Raw genomic sequence first — 18,493 nt, 5'->3', positions numbered from 1 at the left:
TCCTGACAAATCTCAATCTCTCACTACGTCTCTCCGAAAGGACCATCTGGAACCCCACCCCCCCCCCCCCCAATCTACTTTCTCAACAATCCTCAGGAAGAAGTCCTTTCTTTCAAGCTTCTGGGTGTCACGATCTGCCATTATCTTACCTGGGAAAGCCACATTTCCAAGCTGGCCGACAAAGCCAGTCGCCGACTGGGCATCCTCCGTCATGCAAAGTCCTTCCTTGGCACACCTGAGCTCCTGACCATGAACAAAACTTTCGCTCGCAGCTTCATGGAGTACTGCTCTCCCCTCTGGGCTCCCGCCTCTCACCTTTCTCAGCTTTACGCTGTGGAAACCAAGGCATATAGAATCATTGGTATCTCCCATGATGTGGCTGAGTCTTTGGGCTTCTCACTCTCTCACCGCAGGCAGGTTGGTGGTCTGTCTGTCTTATAGCATCTCCTCTCTGGCATCGACCCCCCCCACCCCGCTCTGTCTGAGATATGTCCCCCCCTCCCCCCCTTATTTCCGCAGGGCACTCGAGGTCTGCCAGCAATCCCCTTCTGGTAAAACTACCAAAATCAAGAATCACTGCTCACCTTCTCTTTCATGCCTCTTTTTCCCCATCTTTGGAACAAACTCCCACACTCTCTTCAATCCCACTCTTTCCTCCAGGTCTTCAAAACAGCTGTTCACCACCTCTTCTCCCATCCAAAACCATGATCATTTCTCCCACCATGACCCCACCCCAAACCCACCTCCTTCAAATTCCCTGCTCTCCTTTGTGAAAGTCCCTGCAGTGTCCATCTTGTTTACCCTGTGTGCCCCCCCCATCCCTCTCCCTTCCACAGATCTCTTCATGTCTCTGTTCCACACTGTTTTTTTTTTTTTTTTTTGTTGTTCCACAAACAAGGCAACTGGTCTGGTTCAAGCAGCGACTGAGCTTCGCCGTCCAGCGGGGAAACGCCATTAGCATTCTGGCTTTGGCACGGGAAGAACAAAATCCCACATTAACACCATTTTAAAGTTTTTATTTTTTTAGGGGGGTGTGGGGGTTTTACTAATTTTATTTTGTTTCAGCTTTTCAAAAAACTTCCATTCACGACGTTTTATTTTTTGTTATACTATATTTCTGTTGTTCAGCCTGTGCTTTTGTATAACAACAATAATAGTAATTAAAAAACACAAAACAAAAACGGTCTACTCCAAAATCCTCTCACCACGTACTCAAAATTGGGGTGCCAAACGGCATGCCAGGGCTGGACACGGACCCACAGGAATGCAGCCACTTGGATGCCAACCATGATGACCACCTGAAGCAGCAGTGACATGATGAGTCGTGGGGAAGTGAGTGAAAAAGGTGGTCGTTTTAGGGTCAGCTCCTTCCATGCCTCAGCCAGAGACACTGTTGCAAACAGAGCCGAGCCATAGTTAGCAATGTATTTTTCTTGCTGAGGAACAAAGTGGCACAATTCCAAGAGAGCAACTGTCTCAATGAAAGAAAAAACAAAACAATAATACTGCTGAGTGAACACATTTTGATGTAACTAGTAAGCTCTACATCTGAAAGATAAGATTATGGGATAAACTTGTACAGCTACTCAAAGACTATAGTGAGAAGCTACTTTCACGAAATTAGCAACACTTCGACATGTTTAATATTTTTGAATACCAACATTTTAATTCCTATAAAGTATACAGTTCCCAAATATTATTGCATTATATGCAATAATATTGTATGCTTTTCCTCATGCCTCAGACAAAAAAGTGAAAAAGGTTTTTATTACTGTACATACGTCGACATCAGTCCATTGAATAATACAAACTTCCTTGAGAGTGATGATGATGACGACGACGATGACGACGATGAAATTAATGGCACCAACATAATTTCCTTACAATATCAAAGTTATTCAATATGAACTGTTAAATATAAATGATACAATGCTCACAAATATATTCGAAAGATCTTGAAAAATGGATATTTATGAAAAAAGAAAGAATCCTGTGCATATGGCCAAGAGAAGAGAAAAGAAAGCCAACGGAGGAACGAGAGTCGATAGCTGCTTGCTCTCAAAAGGAAAAAGACAGTGCAAATGCAATTCATTCACTTTATTGGAAATGGCTGTCTGATTAGTTTGATCCCCTCTGTAACTTAGAATACATGATAACCTACAGGGGGAGCACTCGGTAGAGTAAAAAACCTCCGCCGCCAATACTGCTGGGTCACTTAAGTGAACCTGATATCCTATTCATTGCAGGTTAAAACTGATCAGACTCTACTGAACCACGATTGAATAAACTAAACTAGATCGACGTGCATGTAGAAATGCCCAAAAAATAAAATCGAAATTTTTTTTGAAAAAGGTGAAAAAAATTGCTGTTTTTTTCTCTAACAAATTTTTTTTGGGTTGGAAATTAATTAAAACATGTAGAAATGCAAAAAAAAAAAATTCAAATATTTTTCAAATAAAATCGAAATTTTTTTGAAAAAAAGTTGAAAAATTTTCTAATTTTTTTTTTCTCCAAACAAATTTATTTATTTTTGGTTGGAAATCACTTAAAACATGTAGAAATGCAAATACAAAAATTCAAATATTTTTTCAAAATTGCCGCCATAGCGGCCATATTGGACTTTGGACCACGTCCAAAATCTAATGGCATGATCCTTGGACCATACCTAACCCCCCCCCCCTCACCCCCAAGTTTCGGCGAAATCCGTCCAGTTGTTTTTCCGTAATACTGCTCACAAACAAACAAACAAACAGAGAGGGGTGAAAACAGTAACCTCCGTCCATCTTCGATGGCGGAGGTTAATAACACGGAATCATTTGTTTGTATTTAACATTATCCGTTAAGAGATTTTTTTTCCAGAAAAAAGGAAGTTTAATCCGCTTAATGTTTAACCAGTTCAATGTATAACCAATTTAATGAGACGTTCTCACCGCTTTCAACCAATACATTTAAATTTTGCCAAAAGTTAGTGAAATTAGCAGAAGATGATAAACATTTAAAAGAGCGACTCAACTGCCTGACAAGTTTTGCAAAACAGCAGTGCTAGCTTACTTGTGAATGCAAGCGAGAAGATAAGAAACATGTCGATGAATAAGAACTGGAAGTCGCCCAAGTTGCTGTGGATCTGTGCAAGATAAAGAAATGCACAAAAAAACACAAAACGTTCAACTCCAAAAGCACACAGAGTACAAACATCAAGTAACACATTAATAGAAAGATAAAACCCAAATATAAAAACAGCCAACTTGATAATCAAAACAATTTAATCCCACAAACCACCTTGCATGTTTCCAACCCAGACCAAGTCTACAACTGCCTGTGTTGGAGTGTAAAGAAACACACTCACAGAGTAAAGCAGTAGAACGGTGGAAAATTGTATGATCGAGTAAAGCGCCATGAACTTGAAAACACAGAAAGAAGTCATGAGTGCAGCCCGTCCTTCCCTGTCCAAACAAGTGCCAAGGTGATGGCAATGCATAAGCGATACCAAATCATAACCGATCATTTCATCAAACAAATTATTTCACAAGTACGTGTCACAATGTGAAGCCAACAGTTCAAAATCGATGTCTATTCTCAACTTCAAATTTTGCAACATGATGTTACTGTTCCTGCAACTTATCCACTTAGCAGATTCAGGAACTAGTTATGAACTAAAGGAACACATTCTTCTGACACAAATACCCTGTTAGACATGCCGGTTTGGAGGCACCATTACTATATTTCATGTCAGTGCATATCTAGGTACTTGCTATAAAAAATGAGCACCTCATAAGAGCAACGCCTGGTTCAGATAGCTACCGAGCTCATGGGGACACAGAGCTTTGTTTGAGCTTGAACTTTTTTTGGCATGGATAGATTTTGACTTACCAGCCCACCAGAATTAAACATACAAGATATATACCAATGTTACATAAACGACTAGCCCTAATCTTTTAAATCACAGATGATGCGTAGATAAGTTTGTCATGAGGAAAATAACACTTGCTCACTGAATCAGTGTAGGAACACAGGTGATGCTGGAGTAGGAGGAAGTAAAAGGAGAAGCGACTGATGCTTCAAGTGTAGAAAGGGAGATTCCCCCGTGGGCTCGTTTCAATGCCTTGACAAAAGAAAACATAGAAATGACGAGTGAAACTTCTGCATCTTTTCTGGATCAAACAATCACATCAACAAGAGCCAAACAACAAAAAACGACAAGAAAGTGCTGAAGACCAAGCGTTTACCAAAAAGGAAAATCTGGAACATTACACACGTAATATTTCCACCAGCTCTCAGGCAGAGTCACGCAATATGTAATCCAGCCGGAATGAAATACTCACTCCGCAATCATTCGCTCCATCTCCGCACATACCCACGACGTAACTGAGAACAATAATGAGGACAATAAGTTTGGGGTTTTCAGGTGAACTTTTGAATCCATAACCTCTCCACTCATTTTTTTTTCAATCCAACTCCTGAGCCAACATACAACATTTAATTGAGGGGGGAAAAGCATGCCGCTGGCTCAAATGGACAGCCAGAAAATCCATAATGAGTAATTAAACCTGATTGTCAAATTGGGAAAACATAAATTTGCCTATTCGGCGTGGCAAAAGGGGATGAGTGTTATATCTTTGTGAAAACGTACTCAACATTTTGAAGAACTTCAATCAGGTGGGTTTTCTGAGCAGGGGACATGCGTGCAAATACAGTTCCACTGACAGCAATCTGAGGGAAGAAAGAATTTTGTTTTAAAAACATACATGCAAAAGAAACACATTGTTGCGGTCTCGGGGCTCAAGCCTACTACGAGGGGGAAATCCCTGGTTTCTCTCTAACTCACCAAGACCTGAGGCCACCGGAAGCGAATAACCATCCCATGGTGGGTTGCGGCGCAACCACAAAAGCCAATCGCGTGACCACGAGGCTCAGTGTCCGTCCATCTAAAGGCCCGGTCACACCTTGACGTTTTAGCCAACGTATGCCGATTTTTGAATTTTTTTTCTAAAACGCTGGCACACGTTGAATACGTTATGGGTAAGTTTTGATAACATTGAGAGCACGCTGAAAAACACTGCCATACGTCATTGTACGTTGGCTTTAAACGTTGTACTTTTTGGTTGTCCTCAAATTTTTTCAAGCTTGAAATTTCACGACGTATGTCGGCGTATGACTCACACGTTCCGCTACGCTGGCCACAAGTTGTATGCACGGTCTGCGATCGTTGACAGACGGCAACACATGCTACTTGTAAGTTAATCATAAGTTGAGACACGCCGAGGTAATGTTTAGCGTACCCGAAACTTATTTCTAACCTATGATTAACGTGTTGTTGGCACGTTACGCGATCGTTGCCACACATCGACAGACGTTACTTTTAAGTTCCTCATAGGCTGAAAGACGTCGGTATAATGGATCGTCCTTGCGTCAGCGTCCACGGCCACGGCCAGGACACTTATTTGCAGCATTCTTCAAACTTTTCTTCGGCATGACGAGGATGTTCACACTTCGATGTCTAGCTTGGCTATGATTCCAATTGTCCATCGGCAGCGTCTATTTAAAATAGTCGAGTTTGAGCGTTTTAACACGTTCAGAAGAAACGCTTCAAATTTCCAAACCCCAGCGTCAAAAAACAAAGGCGAGTGACAGCAATTTAAATCGTTCATTTAGGTTTGTTGTTGGGTTTGTTGTTCCAAAAAAATCCAATTGTTGGGCGCAAGCGTCTACTTTCAATAGTGGAGATGCAGCCATTTAAATCGTTGAGTGGCAGCCTATGAATAGCAAACCCCACGTCACCGGCAAAGATAAACTGCTGCACGATATGGATAAGTTAGGCTATCGTTGGGCATAGTTTGTGAACGCCGGCTTCACGATAATTATAATTATAATTATTCGTTGGTATATCGTATCTGTAAGTAATCAAAGCGCTCTATGCACATTATTAGTTCATTGTGCATTTGTCAAACCCCTTATTAATAGACCTAAATCGTAAAAACAAGCTATAGCTCATTGTTGAAAAAGCCCCATAAAAAATTAGCCGCGAAGAAGTTCAAACAATGGTGAAAAGATGTCTCCTACCCGTGGACACGCGGACGCAAGGACGATCCATCATAACCCACACCCTCCCCCTCACACTCACCTACTACTGCCAACATGAACAAACTACTACTAATACTAATACTAATACTGTTACTGCTGACATGGACATTGACTCAAAAAAGACTCGAAAACACTGTTGGGTTCCCCTTTTATGAGCAGCATTTTTATATACCAATTCCCAAAACCGCTGGGAACACGTCTTTATATGGCAGTTGTAAGCTAGAAACACGTTATTTTTTTTTTTTTGTCGACCGGAAGACGTCATTGGAATATGTCCACATACGTCGATGTGTGTTGGGACTACGTAAAGAATTGGTTCAAAGCACGTCAAACATAAGTTAGAAATAAGTTTCGCGTAAAAAAGACATTACCGCGACGTGTTTCGACTTATGAGTAGCTTATAAGTAGCGTTTGTGGACTGTGTAAGCGTCCACATATCGTGTGTAAAACTTATCCCCATCGCATGCGGAACGTGTGTCATACGCCGAGTACGTCGTAAAATTTTGAACATGTTTAAAATTTCTTGACGTACTCTACTTACTACGACATATGATAGCGTACTTTAGCGTTCTACTCACGTATACCAAACTTACTCATACCGTATTTGACGTGCCCCAACGTTTTAGACACATTTTTCTTAGGTCGGCATACGCTGGCAAGATCGCCAAGGTGTGACCGCGATGTTGTCACTTCCATTTCTACGGCAGTTATGATTCGAATCGTTGTGCGTCAGCCTTTTAATAGGCTACGTCACGACATCGTCGGCGATGCGTGCAACGCGCTATGCCTAAGTTAGACTATCGTTGGGCATCGGTTGTGTAGGCCGACAACAGGTTCAGCATTCGTTGGTATAAGTTATCTATAACACAACGAAACGTTCTGTGTCCGTTACCAATGCGTTATACATAAGACCAAGTCGCTATGAATACGTCCGAATCTTAAAAAAAAAAACATCAAAAGTTCAACGTAAGCCAGCGTTTTACATACATTTTAATACGTTGCCATCGCTGGCTAAAACGTCAAGGTGTGACCGGGCCTTAACTACCATGTTTAACTGGGAGTCCCGTGGCCTCCCGACCAGGGAATGCAGCCTCGGCAAATGTGCTACTTACCTTATCTGGTAATCTTGAATACGGCCAAGCTGTACGGCGAGCACACGCCGGACTTTGCAAACTGAACCGTCGTGAATCTCTACCTCCCAAACTATCTACATGCGGATAGTGTGAGACCAATGGTGGAAAAGACTGACATGGAGAGATCAGAAGTAGATTAAAAAAGAACAGGTTTAGTTACACAAGTGAGGAGCAGGAAAAAGAGGGAGAGGGAACAAGGATTTTAATGGCACAGGGAGAAATGAGGGCCAAGCAATTTGTACAGCAATGAGATCAGAGAAATAGAAGAGACACAGAGCAAACTTAACAAGCGCCTTACCTACCACTAACACAGTACATGGGCCCAATACAAGCATTCACAACCGATATTCAACACTGAGGGAGACAAGTGGGAAGAAAGACCAAGGTGTCGAGAGTGAGTTGAGAAGAGTGACGTGTGTGTATGTGTATGTGTATGTGTATGTGTATGTGTATGTGTATGTGTATGTGTATGTGTATGTGTATGTGTATGTGTATGTGTATGTGTATGTGTATGTGTATGTGTATGTGTATGTGTGTGTGTGTGTGTGTGTGTGTGTGTGTGTGTGTGTGTGTGTGTGTGTGTGTGTGTGTGTGTGTGTGTGTGTGTGTGTGTGTGTGTGTGTGTGTGTGTACCGTGAGTGTATTTGAAAAGGGAAACCGAGAAAGGTGCACCAGAAAAGATGTGTGAGGGGATAGATAGCCTAAGTGTGAGATCCCACCAGGTGTGTCTGTAGGGCAGCTTGGTTTTGGTCCGAGGCTCCGCCCACCCCCTCACAGCCTCAGCTTCTTGCTCATGAGGCAAAAACCAAAGGAGTGAAAGTGCTAATAACCAGCAGCGTGACCTCAGGGAACTGTCTGGCGCCCGATGACGTCGTGCCTCACAGTGTCCGCAAATGACCGTTAGAGTCTCCATGACCGTTGAAAGACAGGTGTAAATGACAGTTGCAAAAGACAGCCTCTAATGACCGCTGAAAAGAGCCACGAGCAAATGCTCCTGGGTTTGCTCTTTCCTAAGGCCGGCCTGGAAGCTTCGAGAATGTGTGCATCATTGAGCAGGGCCTGCGCGCAGATTGGCATTCCTCCTCCCAAGCCCCAGCCTGAGACCAGGTCTACTCTCACTTTTTTGCTCAAATTAGTGGAGTTGATCGAGATTTTTACTTTTGGTTGAAGTGCCTTCTTTAAAAATGTGTAATCCCAACCGCCCCAATCTTACAAATACATACTTGTATATCTATATCTATATCTATCATGTAGAGGTCACGTGGCCTCCAGACCGGCGAACACGCCCTCAGCGATGCACCAATCTTATCTTGATGAGATCTTAAGTAATTCGGCCGAGCGTTTACCGCTGGTGCACACCAACTATGACAGGTTAATTAGTTTGGGAAATATAATCTCCCAGTCTATCTCGGTTCGGACAATGCTCGATCAATGGAAGGAAATGAAAATCACGGACAGGTTGAAATGTCAACAAGGAATTTATTATGAAGAAAAATAAATAAACTGAAGGACTTATTTATTTCCTTGTTGTTTAAATGGATAAATTCAAATCAATCAAATGTTCAATCAACAAAATAATTCCAAACAAATAAAGAATTCAACAAGCATTTCTGGAAAAATGGACAATGAGCAGATGCTTATCACTATGCCTTACTTAACAATTAAACACGAGACGCAGTACCCATCAGACTATTCAGGGGGAAAAAGAAATCCGGTCTTGGCTTACCAAAGGATAAGTCATCGTGCGTCAACTGAAATAACCCAAAATGTGTGAGCGGGCCTTGGACGACCTCTCCAAATGAGTTCTCCACAGCTTGGCTCATTTCCGCTGCTTGCGCCCTGCCTTGCCGTGTACCCACCCGCAAACAAGCTCGAACACTAATCGACGTCACGTTGTCACCGCCAAGAACCAGGTACGCCAAGAGCAGAACCAGCAGGAAAAGTTCAACTGCCGTTGCTGCTGTCCCCAACCGTCAGGAGCTGTCACTAACCGTCAGCAGCATCTCACAGCAACCGTGATCAGGATCTCCCAGCAACTGCCAACAGGGCAGTCCTGCTGTCCTTTTACAGGTGACCAGTGTGGGCGGAGCCTCAAGCAGACCAGCCAAATCCAGCTTGCTTGTTGGCGCATCGCTGCACGTGACCTCCAACCATCCATTCTCGCGGTCATTCTCTCCTGACCAAACGAGATGCAACTCCCAATTAACACAGGCCTGGCTTAGGACACCATGTTGGGGGTGCTGGATGAACGCCAGAAAGCAGCCATTTGCTGGAACAACTGATTGAAAACATGAAGCGCTCACAAAACGTCAACGGGTTATCACCTCTTTGTTCAGCCTGCTACGAATAAGAGCCAGTTATCATCCATAGAGCTGCTGAATGGGGTGTCAAACATCGATGGAAAAAGGTGGATGTCAAATGTCTATGGAAAAAAGTGGGTGTCGAACGTCAATGGAAAAAGGTGGATCCCTGAGGTAAATGATCCAACACCATAGCCATGTTTGAGCATCAGAATGAACTGTCCAGGAAAAGCTTGGCTTCAAGGCAACAAGCAACAAAAGGTGAAAAATTTGAACGGGGGTGTAGTCTATATATATATATATATATATATATATATATATATATATATATATATATATATATATATATATGTGTGTGTATTATATATATATATATATATATATATATATATATATATATATATATATATATATATATATATATATATATATTTATTTATATATATAGATTCGCAATGCTAATGTCCCTTCCAATGGGCGATATGTGCAGCCATGACATCACCCTGCACATCCCATCAAGCGCTCGCTTGCGGGGAATTCCCCATGCGGGACGACGTGCGCTATTTCTCCGGCATTCGTGCCGCGAGATTCCCGGTGACGTCACTCGCACACCAAGCCTGCGCGGGTTGCCACGCAGGTTGGCACGCGCGGAACGTCCCGGAAACGCGCTCCGCGTGTTCCGCGAACAGAACACCGGTATGCAGCACCTTATGCCCCAGACACGTGCCCGCATGCACATGGGAACCCTCGCGTTCCAAATTCACTCAACTCTCGCCACCATTTTAACCGTCCGCGCGACGGTCTTTTCCGATACGCGGGACGTTCCCGCGCCGGAATCCCTCCACGAAGACGAGCGCGCGAGAGCCGTTCGTGAAATGCCGAACGGGCCCCGTTTGTGATGTCCCGTGAACCCGGCGCGGTAATGAAATGAACCCTACACGGCGCAGAAGGCTCGCCACACCCGTCTTCCGTCTGGACCCGTCTGTCCATTTCCACGCTCGCCATGACACTCACACTATACTCCCTTTACCACTCACACTCTTTACCACACACACCGGGACAATCGCGCTGGGGATTCGCACTACCACAAGCACTCCTGGGGCCTCCATACCCCCCAAGCTGCACGTGTACCCATTAACAGCACTCATCCGCTCCACCTCGTTCGGCACGACTGGACTCACCTCGTCGCAACCTGCTTCAAGGGAGCATATTTCCTCCCAACGTTCCTGAAAGAGGCTATCCTGCTGCTTGCATCGGGTCCCAACACATTCCCCAAGCTCACCCCCATTGTTCCCTATTACTCCCGTGTGTGCTCCATTGTATCGTGTAGTTCCTCCTCTACCTTTTCTATCTCCCGCGTCTCTGTTCTTTTCGTCGTCTTTCATTATTCATGTCTGCGTCACCCCTTTTGTCTCCTTCGTCGTCTCCTCGTGTTTATTAGTTTCTTCCTTTATTTATTTTATTATCCACGTCTCCGTCACCGTGAATTTTTCTGTCACCTCCACGTGTCTCGTCCTACACGTCTCCCTAATTATCGTGACGGCGTCTCTCGTCCCGACCTCACCCGTCTCCATCGTGGGCCGGACAGCCGTAACACTCCCTCTCGTCGGTTCGGTCCCTCTGTCACGTGGCACCGCCATCTTGCGCTACATTGTCCGCGTTTCGTAACTCGCAACCGCCATTATTCCTTTCATCCCGTCCAAGCTTGTCTGCAGGCCTAACCCCATGCTCTGCATTTCACCCCGTAGTGTTTGCACACCTGCATCAATTTTTCCATTTGTGGCTTGTAAATCACCCTTTAGTGCCTGCGTGTTTGCATCCATCTCGTCGTTCATTTCTTGCCTGTTCACTTCCATTTTTCCCATCAACGCCTCGAACATTTGTCTCATGTCGAACGACCCTGTGGCAGTCGATTCGCTAGGGACCGGGAGGAAAGCTTGCTGGAGGGGGCGCTCCTGCGCCGCTGCTCCCACTGCGCCCATCACGACCTCTGGGTCCGGTTGTGCGAGATGGTCAACTTGCATGGCGGTGGTTTCCTGAACCATGGATTCTATTTACACTACACTACCACGACCCACCTGTCTCAGCCCGTCTTGGCTAGACATGTTGCGTACTGGGAATAAAATTTAATAGCTCGTAATTTGGTGGAAACGGGGGGGGGGGTCGCTCCGTATACCCTTGATCCGAATCCGTTAATTTCTCTGTGGAGACGGAGGGGCTCGAATTACGCACCTGAACACCAAATGTTGCGGGGCCGGACGTCAGCCGCAAGCACGACCGCTAGATGGAGCTGCAAGCCGGCCCGACGAATCGCCCGGAATGTATAGGTCGTCGCCCCGGATAACTCCGGAGCCGACAGGTGCTCTATCGGACCGAAGTTCGCCAATGAGGTCGACCACGTGGGGTAGGGTCGATTGGCAATTTCAATTTACCTAAATACCCACGTGGTCCAACTACCGGGGAAATTCATCCTCGGCCGACTTTGTCTGAATCGAGTCGGATCGCCGACTCGGATCCGGCGTAACCGAGCGGATTTACCAAAGTCGCGCCGGACCAAATGACAATTTACGGCCCGTTCAGCCGTACTAATTCTCAATCACGCATCATGTCGAACCAATGAAAGAATGGACGAGACTGAGCTGAAAACATTGAACAAATGGGAGTTTATTTATACAATAGGTGGGGAATGAGGGAAGCATGTAAAGGCGCTGTCACACCTTGATGATTTAGCCAGCAATGGCAACCTACAAAAATGTATGTAAAACGTTGGCGTATGCTGAAATTTTGATGTTTTAAAAAAAGTTTTGGTCGTATTCATAACGTGTTGGTCATATGCATAACATACTAGAAACGGGCACAAAACGTTTTGTTGTCTTATAGATAACTTATACCAACGAATGCTTAGCCTGTTGTCGGCGTTCACAACCTATGCCCAACAATAGTTTAACTTAGGCATAGCGCGCTGCACGTATCGCCAACGAACTCGTGGTGTAGCGTGTTAAAAAGCTGCCACACGCCAATTTAAATCATAACCGCCTGAGAATTGAAAGTGTCATCCACGCAGTCACACCTTGACAATTTAGCCAGCGTATGCCAACCGATGAAAATTTGCCGAACCAAGGTGGCACACGTCGAATACGTTATGGGTAAGTTGTGTATACGTTAAGAACACGCTGAAAAACGATGAAGTATGCTGTCATATTTCGTGGTACCTCTCGTACATCGTGAAATTTCAAGCATGCTGAAAATTTTACGACGTACTCGCCATATGGCTCACAGATTCCGCTACGCTGGGAATAAGTTGTAGGCACGATATGCAATCGTTGACACAAGTTCCTTGTAAGTTATTCATAAGTCGAAACACGTCAAAGTAATGTTTAGCATACCCGAAACTTATTTTCTCCGTCAAGGCACATTTTCTTTTTTTCTCCTTGGCTCCGTGAAGGCACGTGACGAAATATCTGAAGTTGCTGTTGTTTTTTTTTAGTCTATCACGAATTTTAAAATATATTCGGACGTTTGCTTTTAAGTTTCGACGTCGACGTGACAATATCCTCAAACAGAAAATATTCACAGAGGAGGAACTAAGAATAAGACATGAGCAAACTGAAGAGGAAATCGGACGTGACGTAACGGCACGTGACGAAATATCGGAAGTTATTGTTTTTTTTATTTGTTTTTTTTTAAACGGTGTCAATACACCATTATACGGTAGCTGTAAATTAGAAACACGTTCAGTAAGTTCTGTGGTCGTCCAGAAGACGTCAATCAAATAAGTCTACATACGTCAATATGCGTTGGAGGTACGTTACACATCGGTTCAAAGCACGTTACTCATCGGTTAGAAATAAGTTTTGGGTACGCTAAGCATTACCTAGACGTGTTTCGACTGATGAGTAACTTACAAGAAACGTGCCTCGACGTGTGTCAACGATCGCATAACGTGCCTCAACGTGTGTCAACGATCGTGTAACATGCCGACAACATGTTACTCATAGGTTATAAATAAGTTTTGGGTACGCTAATCATTATCTCAATGTGTTTCGACTTATGAGTAACTAACAAGTAACGTGTGTCGACGTGTGTCAACGATCGCATAACGTGCCTACAACTTATGGCAAGCATATGCGGAACGTGTGAGTCATACGCTGGCATACGTCGTAAAATTTCAAGCATGCTAAAATTTGAGAACAACCGCAAAGTACAACGATGAAAGCCAACGTACTACGACGTATGGCAGTGTTTTTCAGCGTACTCTTAACATATACAAAACTTACCCATAATGTATTCGACAAGTGCCAGCGTTTTAGACAAATTTTTCAGAAGACGGCATATGCTGGCTAAATCGTCAAGGTGTGACAGTGCCTTAAGGCAGAGCTAAACCGAATAATAGAAATGAAAATACAAATATATCCAGCAAAAGCACTTAACAGTTCACTACTTACCAGACGGGCCCACGGACACAGACGCGCACACGCGCACGCACGCACGCACGCACGCACGCACGCACGCACGCACACACGCACACACACACACACACACACACACACACACACACACACACACACACACACACACACACACACACACACACACACACACACACACACACACACACACTCTCGGACCAATTGGTCTTTATTTGGATCTCCAGCATGGAGGACAGTCAGGCTGAAGATCAGGGTAGCTGGCTACCTGGCCATGAGTGCGCGGCTGGCGTCCACTCCTTCCTGGAGCGCCGGTGAGCCAAGGACGGACTGCGCAGCCGAACCCAGTTGAGGTGAGTCGAGGTGATCGCCCAAGCACATGATCATTCGGAGGAGGCGGCGGCAGAGGCGGACGAGGACCAGGAATGTGGCAAAATCTCTCCTCCGAAAATCTCCTCCCGAAAATCTCTCTCCGCCTCTCTCTCGACCAGCCATCTGCGCTCTTATTTCCTCGTCCCCCGCGCGCGGGGGGGGGGGTCTCCGCCCTCCCCGCTGCACATTGATTGGTCGAGGGCCGCTGCGCGGCTCCTCCCCGAACTCTGCCTTCTTCCAAAGGACCGCCCTCCAACAGGAAGTTGAGCAACATGGTTCTGCGTGGGCTCCGCCCACCAAACAGCCAGAAGAAGTGTACTCTGCATGGCTTCTGCCCACGGCCGCGCTGACATGCACGTGAGTGATAGCGTTGGTGGCAAGAAGCGAGATGAAGGTACAACGATGCTAGCACTGTTGTAGTTGTTGGTGGTGTAAAAATAACGAAATGAAAAACCTGACTATTAAAATAACTTCACAGCACATGAACATTTAACCACCCACTAGATAAGGGAAAGGAAGCTATCTATATATCACATACTTACCGATATAACTGATCTATAGGAACCTGGATGTCTGTGTGCAATAGTTTTCCAAATCCACAACAATATTATTAATTTAAATTGTTCCTGGCTGCTCCTAGAACTGTTTTGTGTACCACAGAGAGGTTAATATGCGTCAGGATGCATGCAGCAATAACTGGTATGGCACTTGCTTCCTGGTACCCATCACAGTGATGGGTTCAATCTCGAATGCATGCACACGCACACGCTATATTGTAATAAATAATGCTCCCAATGTGCAAAAGTATCACAATAAAAGAGCTGTTTCATTTAGAACTATAACACTCTTCGATTGATATGCCTCCACCCACATTATTACATCGCTAGCTGAAACCCCGTCACAGACGGATTCCGTTCATTCAACCACCCTCACCAGCTCACAAACACTCGAGGGACATGGACTGGACAGGGTGTGCTTGGCCCCGCCGACTCATCCCCCGCCCCTGCCCATTCCCCCCCCGCCCCTGCCCCATTCAATTTGCTTACCCCCGCCCAAAAATGTAATTACCCCAGCCCCGCCTCTTCACTCCCCGCCCCCCCGTCTTTTGATTCCCCACCCCACTTTCCCCCGGGCCCCCACTCCCCTGTCCACCCCCTCACACTCAACTCCGCCTCATTCAACCCAGCCCCCGCCTCATTTCCCCGTCTCCCGCTTTCAATTTGCTTACCTCCGCCCAAAAATTTGCTTACCTTGCCCCCCGCCTCTTCACTCCTCACCCCCATCTCAACGAAAAGTGTTTATTCTGCTTCAGAGTTGAAAGTTGACTCTTGCCACTATGCGCGATGCACTCTTACAGGTACGAAGTTTCTTTCAGTCCAGGTCACAGTACTGAGAAAAATGTGACGCGACCACTAGGAGGAGCACAAAATTGGTCCTTCAGTATTAATATATAGATAGATAGATAGAAGATAGAAGATACAGTAGACGCCACTTTATAAATCCACGGTTATAAAATCCAGCCGCTGATTGTGACCAAAATGAGTTGGAACGGAATTTTACATCGAGAAATCCGATGTTTAATAAATCCACCTGCTTGGTACGTGCGAGGTCTCAACCTAAGCTTGATAGTATGCGCTGCCGCAGAGTGAAAAAAAAACCAACAACAACAGCAACTGGTGACGGACTTCGAATACCACCGCCGCTCGAATCCCTCCGACCCGAATCCCAATAGCCAAGGGAAGAAAGCAACGACGAACCCAAGCCGATGCCAACAGCGGCAGAGATGCGGATGGCACTCGCCAAATTGGACAGGGGACTGCAGCTCTCAGGCTTTGCCCATCCCGATTTCCGTCACGTGACGGTTTCAATAAAGGAACATTTGCGCAAAACCTTCCCTCCCAAGCAAGCGACCTTGGAGAGATTCTTTTGAACAATCCCCTTGTCACTGTTTGATAAATCAATGTTTTTGTAGCATAAAGCAGTCTTTAACGACATTCGCTTTTTGTCTTATCTATCCAGTAGGTGGCTGAAAATAGGTTCTCCGCTTAATAAATCCTGCCGGTTAATAAATCCAAACGGCGTGGTCCCATGGCAGATTTATAAAGCGGTGTCTACTGTACAATGTTTCTTGTTTCATTTTTTGTGTCAAATTCACATTCTGAGGTAGTCACCATGTGCAGAAGAGGATTTTACATTGCAGACGCTGTTTTCGAGGAGTGGAATTAGTAATTACACCTCTCAGCAGAAATTTTCTGACAACGGATGTAATGGCGTCAGCGAATAACCGATGATGTCATGACGTCCTGATGCCTCTCAGCGATGACGTCACACGTTGCCATGTCAACGAATGCAAAACGAAAAGTGTTTATTCTGCTTCAGAGTTGAAGTTTGACAATTGCCACAATGTGCGATGCACTCTTACAGGTACCATGTTTCTTTCAGTCCAGGTCACAGTACCGAGAAAAACGTGACGCGGCCGCAAGGAGGAGCACAAAATTGGTCCTTCAGTATTAATATATAGATTATATATACTTATACCAAGATTGATTTAAATCCCTTCAGCTGTTCTCAAGTATCACATTCTTACCTGACATGAACTTTAACCTCTTGACCCCATAACTGAATGAGCTAATCGTTGCATTATACATTCTTGTACTGCATTTGATTTAGATCCCTTCAGCCATTCTCAAGTTATCGCGGAAACGAAAATCTATGATGGACGGACAGACATTAAACCCGGAAACATAATGCCTCCAGCGACTTCAATCAGCAGAGGCATAAAAATTCATGATAAACAAAAAAATCTCAAGATACAGGGGGAAATCTATTAACATTTGGGACCACAAGCAGGGCATCATTGTGCACCCCCACAACATTATATGCAAAAGTTAGGGGAAGAACTGTGTTAATCTAACATCAGACCTTGGGCAATATGTCAGGAAAGTGTTCGGTGAGTACGCTGTAGGAGCGACCACAAACAGCGAAATGGTACGGCTGCAAGTCGGACGTCTTTGAGCATTCTCCCAGCACGCCTCCATCTGGTAAAGGCTGCAGAACATTGCAAAAGAGCAACCTCACAAAAGGATAATAAATAAAAATTAATAAACTGCAAAAGTAGATAACAAAGCAATTTATACATTGCATCAAGGAACAAGGATGGTTGAAAGCATTTGAACTTTGACCTGAGAGCATTCAACCATTGTGAAGAGATTTTACAAACATCCATGCACAATGTACATACAGAGGCATCGTCAGCAAGATTCCAGCAGATGGAAGCTGGTCGTCCATTGTGTGGAAAGTTTGCGTCAACAACGATGACTTGACTGCATGCTGCCACCATTCCACAGTTTCGTGCAACAGATATCGCCGTCAAGATGTTATCACCTGCCCAGAGCAACACAAACACAGAGCAATTTGGCCTGCTTGGCATTGCCATCTGAATACATAGCTCATGATGCTCGGATTTACTGGGTTGATGCCTGTTGAGCAGCAAAATTCTTGAAATTCAAATTACTGTGCAGTGCCTCCTACAGTCCATGCCTGATAAGGGACTTGTACAAACTCTTCCATGAGCACGAAATGACAAAAACGGTCAGGATGGACTGGATAGAAGAGAAAGGAAGAAGTACACCAAAGCTAGGGGTGTGAATTGCCACCAATATTTTTAGCTAAATTATCTTGGTGACGAGCTCTCTGTAGCACCACCTGAAGGTTCATAATCAAATGAAAAAAAAAATTACCCCCGTGTGGGGGTGATGGTCATCTCTATAATACCACAAGTTCTCAATGTTCAGTTCAGGTAACCGCGAAACAGTCCAAACTAACTGTTTAGATTGAAATAGTTCACATAGATACACTAGGATAATACTACTAATGACATAATTCATAAATATGTATTGTTCATTTTGTACCCGGATTAACACATCAGAATCACCAGTAAGTGCAATACGTGGTTTTCCGGTCCGTCCACTCTCTGGGGGCATTTCACTTCCGGTTGTAGAAAAAAACGAAAAAATAGGGTAAGCTCTCGGAGATTATGATAATCCTGTAGATTATTCTTCACTCATTATAATGCAACTTTCAGAATGAAAATTGGTCAAGTATTTATAGAGATATTGAGGTTTGAAAAATCGTTAGAGCGAGCAAATTCATTAATTCCACAGAAGTTTCGTGACACAGC

At 44.6% G+C, this 18,493-nt stretch overlaps 1 protein-coding gene across 13 annotated transcripts in view; it reads right to left on the bottom strand.

Moving 5' to 3' along the window:
• The window catches only part of ATP13A3 (ATPase 13A3), a 245,618-nt gene that overhangs the window by 85,682 nt on the left and 141,443 nt on the right, over positions 1 to 18,493 (bottom strand). For all 13 annotated transcript variants that reach the window (XR_015049870.1, XR_015049869.1, XR_015049868.1 and 10 more), the window contains 8 exons: positions 17,555 to 17,697; positions 17,236 to 17,361; positions 4,631 to 4,710; positions 4,323 to 4,365; positions 3,993 to 4,102; positions 3,347 to 3,443; positions 3,052 to 3,124; positions 1,213 to 1,390 (listed from right to left, as the gene is read on the bottom strand). Coding sequence is in view for 10 of the 13 variants with exons in the window: in XM_085848389.1 (XP_085704515.1) it covers positions 1,213 to 1,390; positions 3,052 to 3,124; positions 3,347 to 3,443; positions 3,993 to 4,102; positions 4,323 to 4,365; positions 4,631 to 4,710; positions 17,236 to 17,361; positions 17,555 to 17,697 (850 nt within the window). In the remaining 3 variants the exon portion in view is untranslated. The remainder of the gene's footprint in view (positions 1 to 1,212; positions 1,391 to 3,051; positions 3,125 to 3,346; positions 3,444 to 3,992; positions 4,103 to 4,322; positions 4,366 to 4,630; positions 4,711 to 17,235; positions 17,362 to 17,554; positions 17,698 to 18,493) is intronic.

This window comes from Eptatretus burgeri, chromosome 12 (assembly GCF_056783735.1).
Source record: "Eptatretus burgeri isolate ZD-2024b chromosome 12, Ebu_testis_v1, whole genome shotgun sequence".
In the NCBI taxonomy this organism is placed as follows: Eukaryota; Metazoa; Chordata; class Myxini; order Myxiniformes; family Myxinidae; genus Eptatretus; species Eptatretus burgeri.
This window is presented reverse-complemented; position numbering and strand designations above follow the sequence as displayed.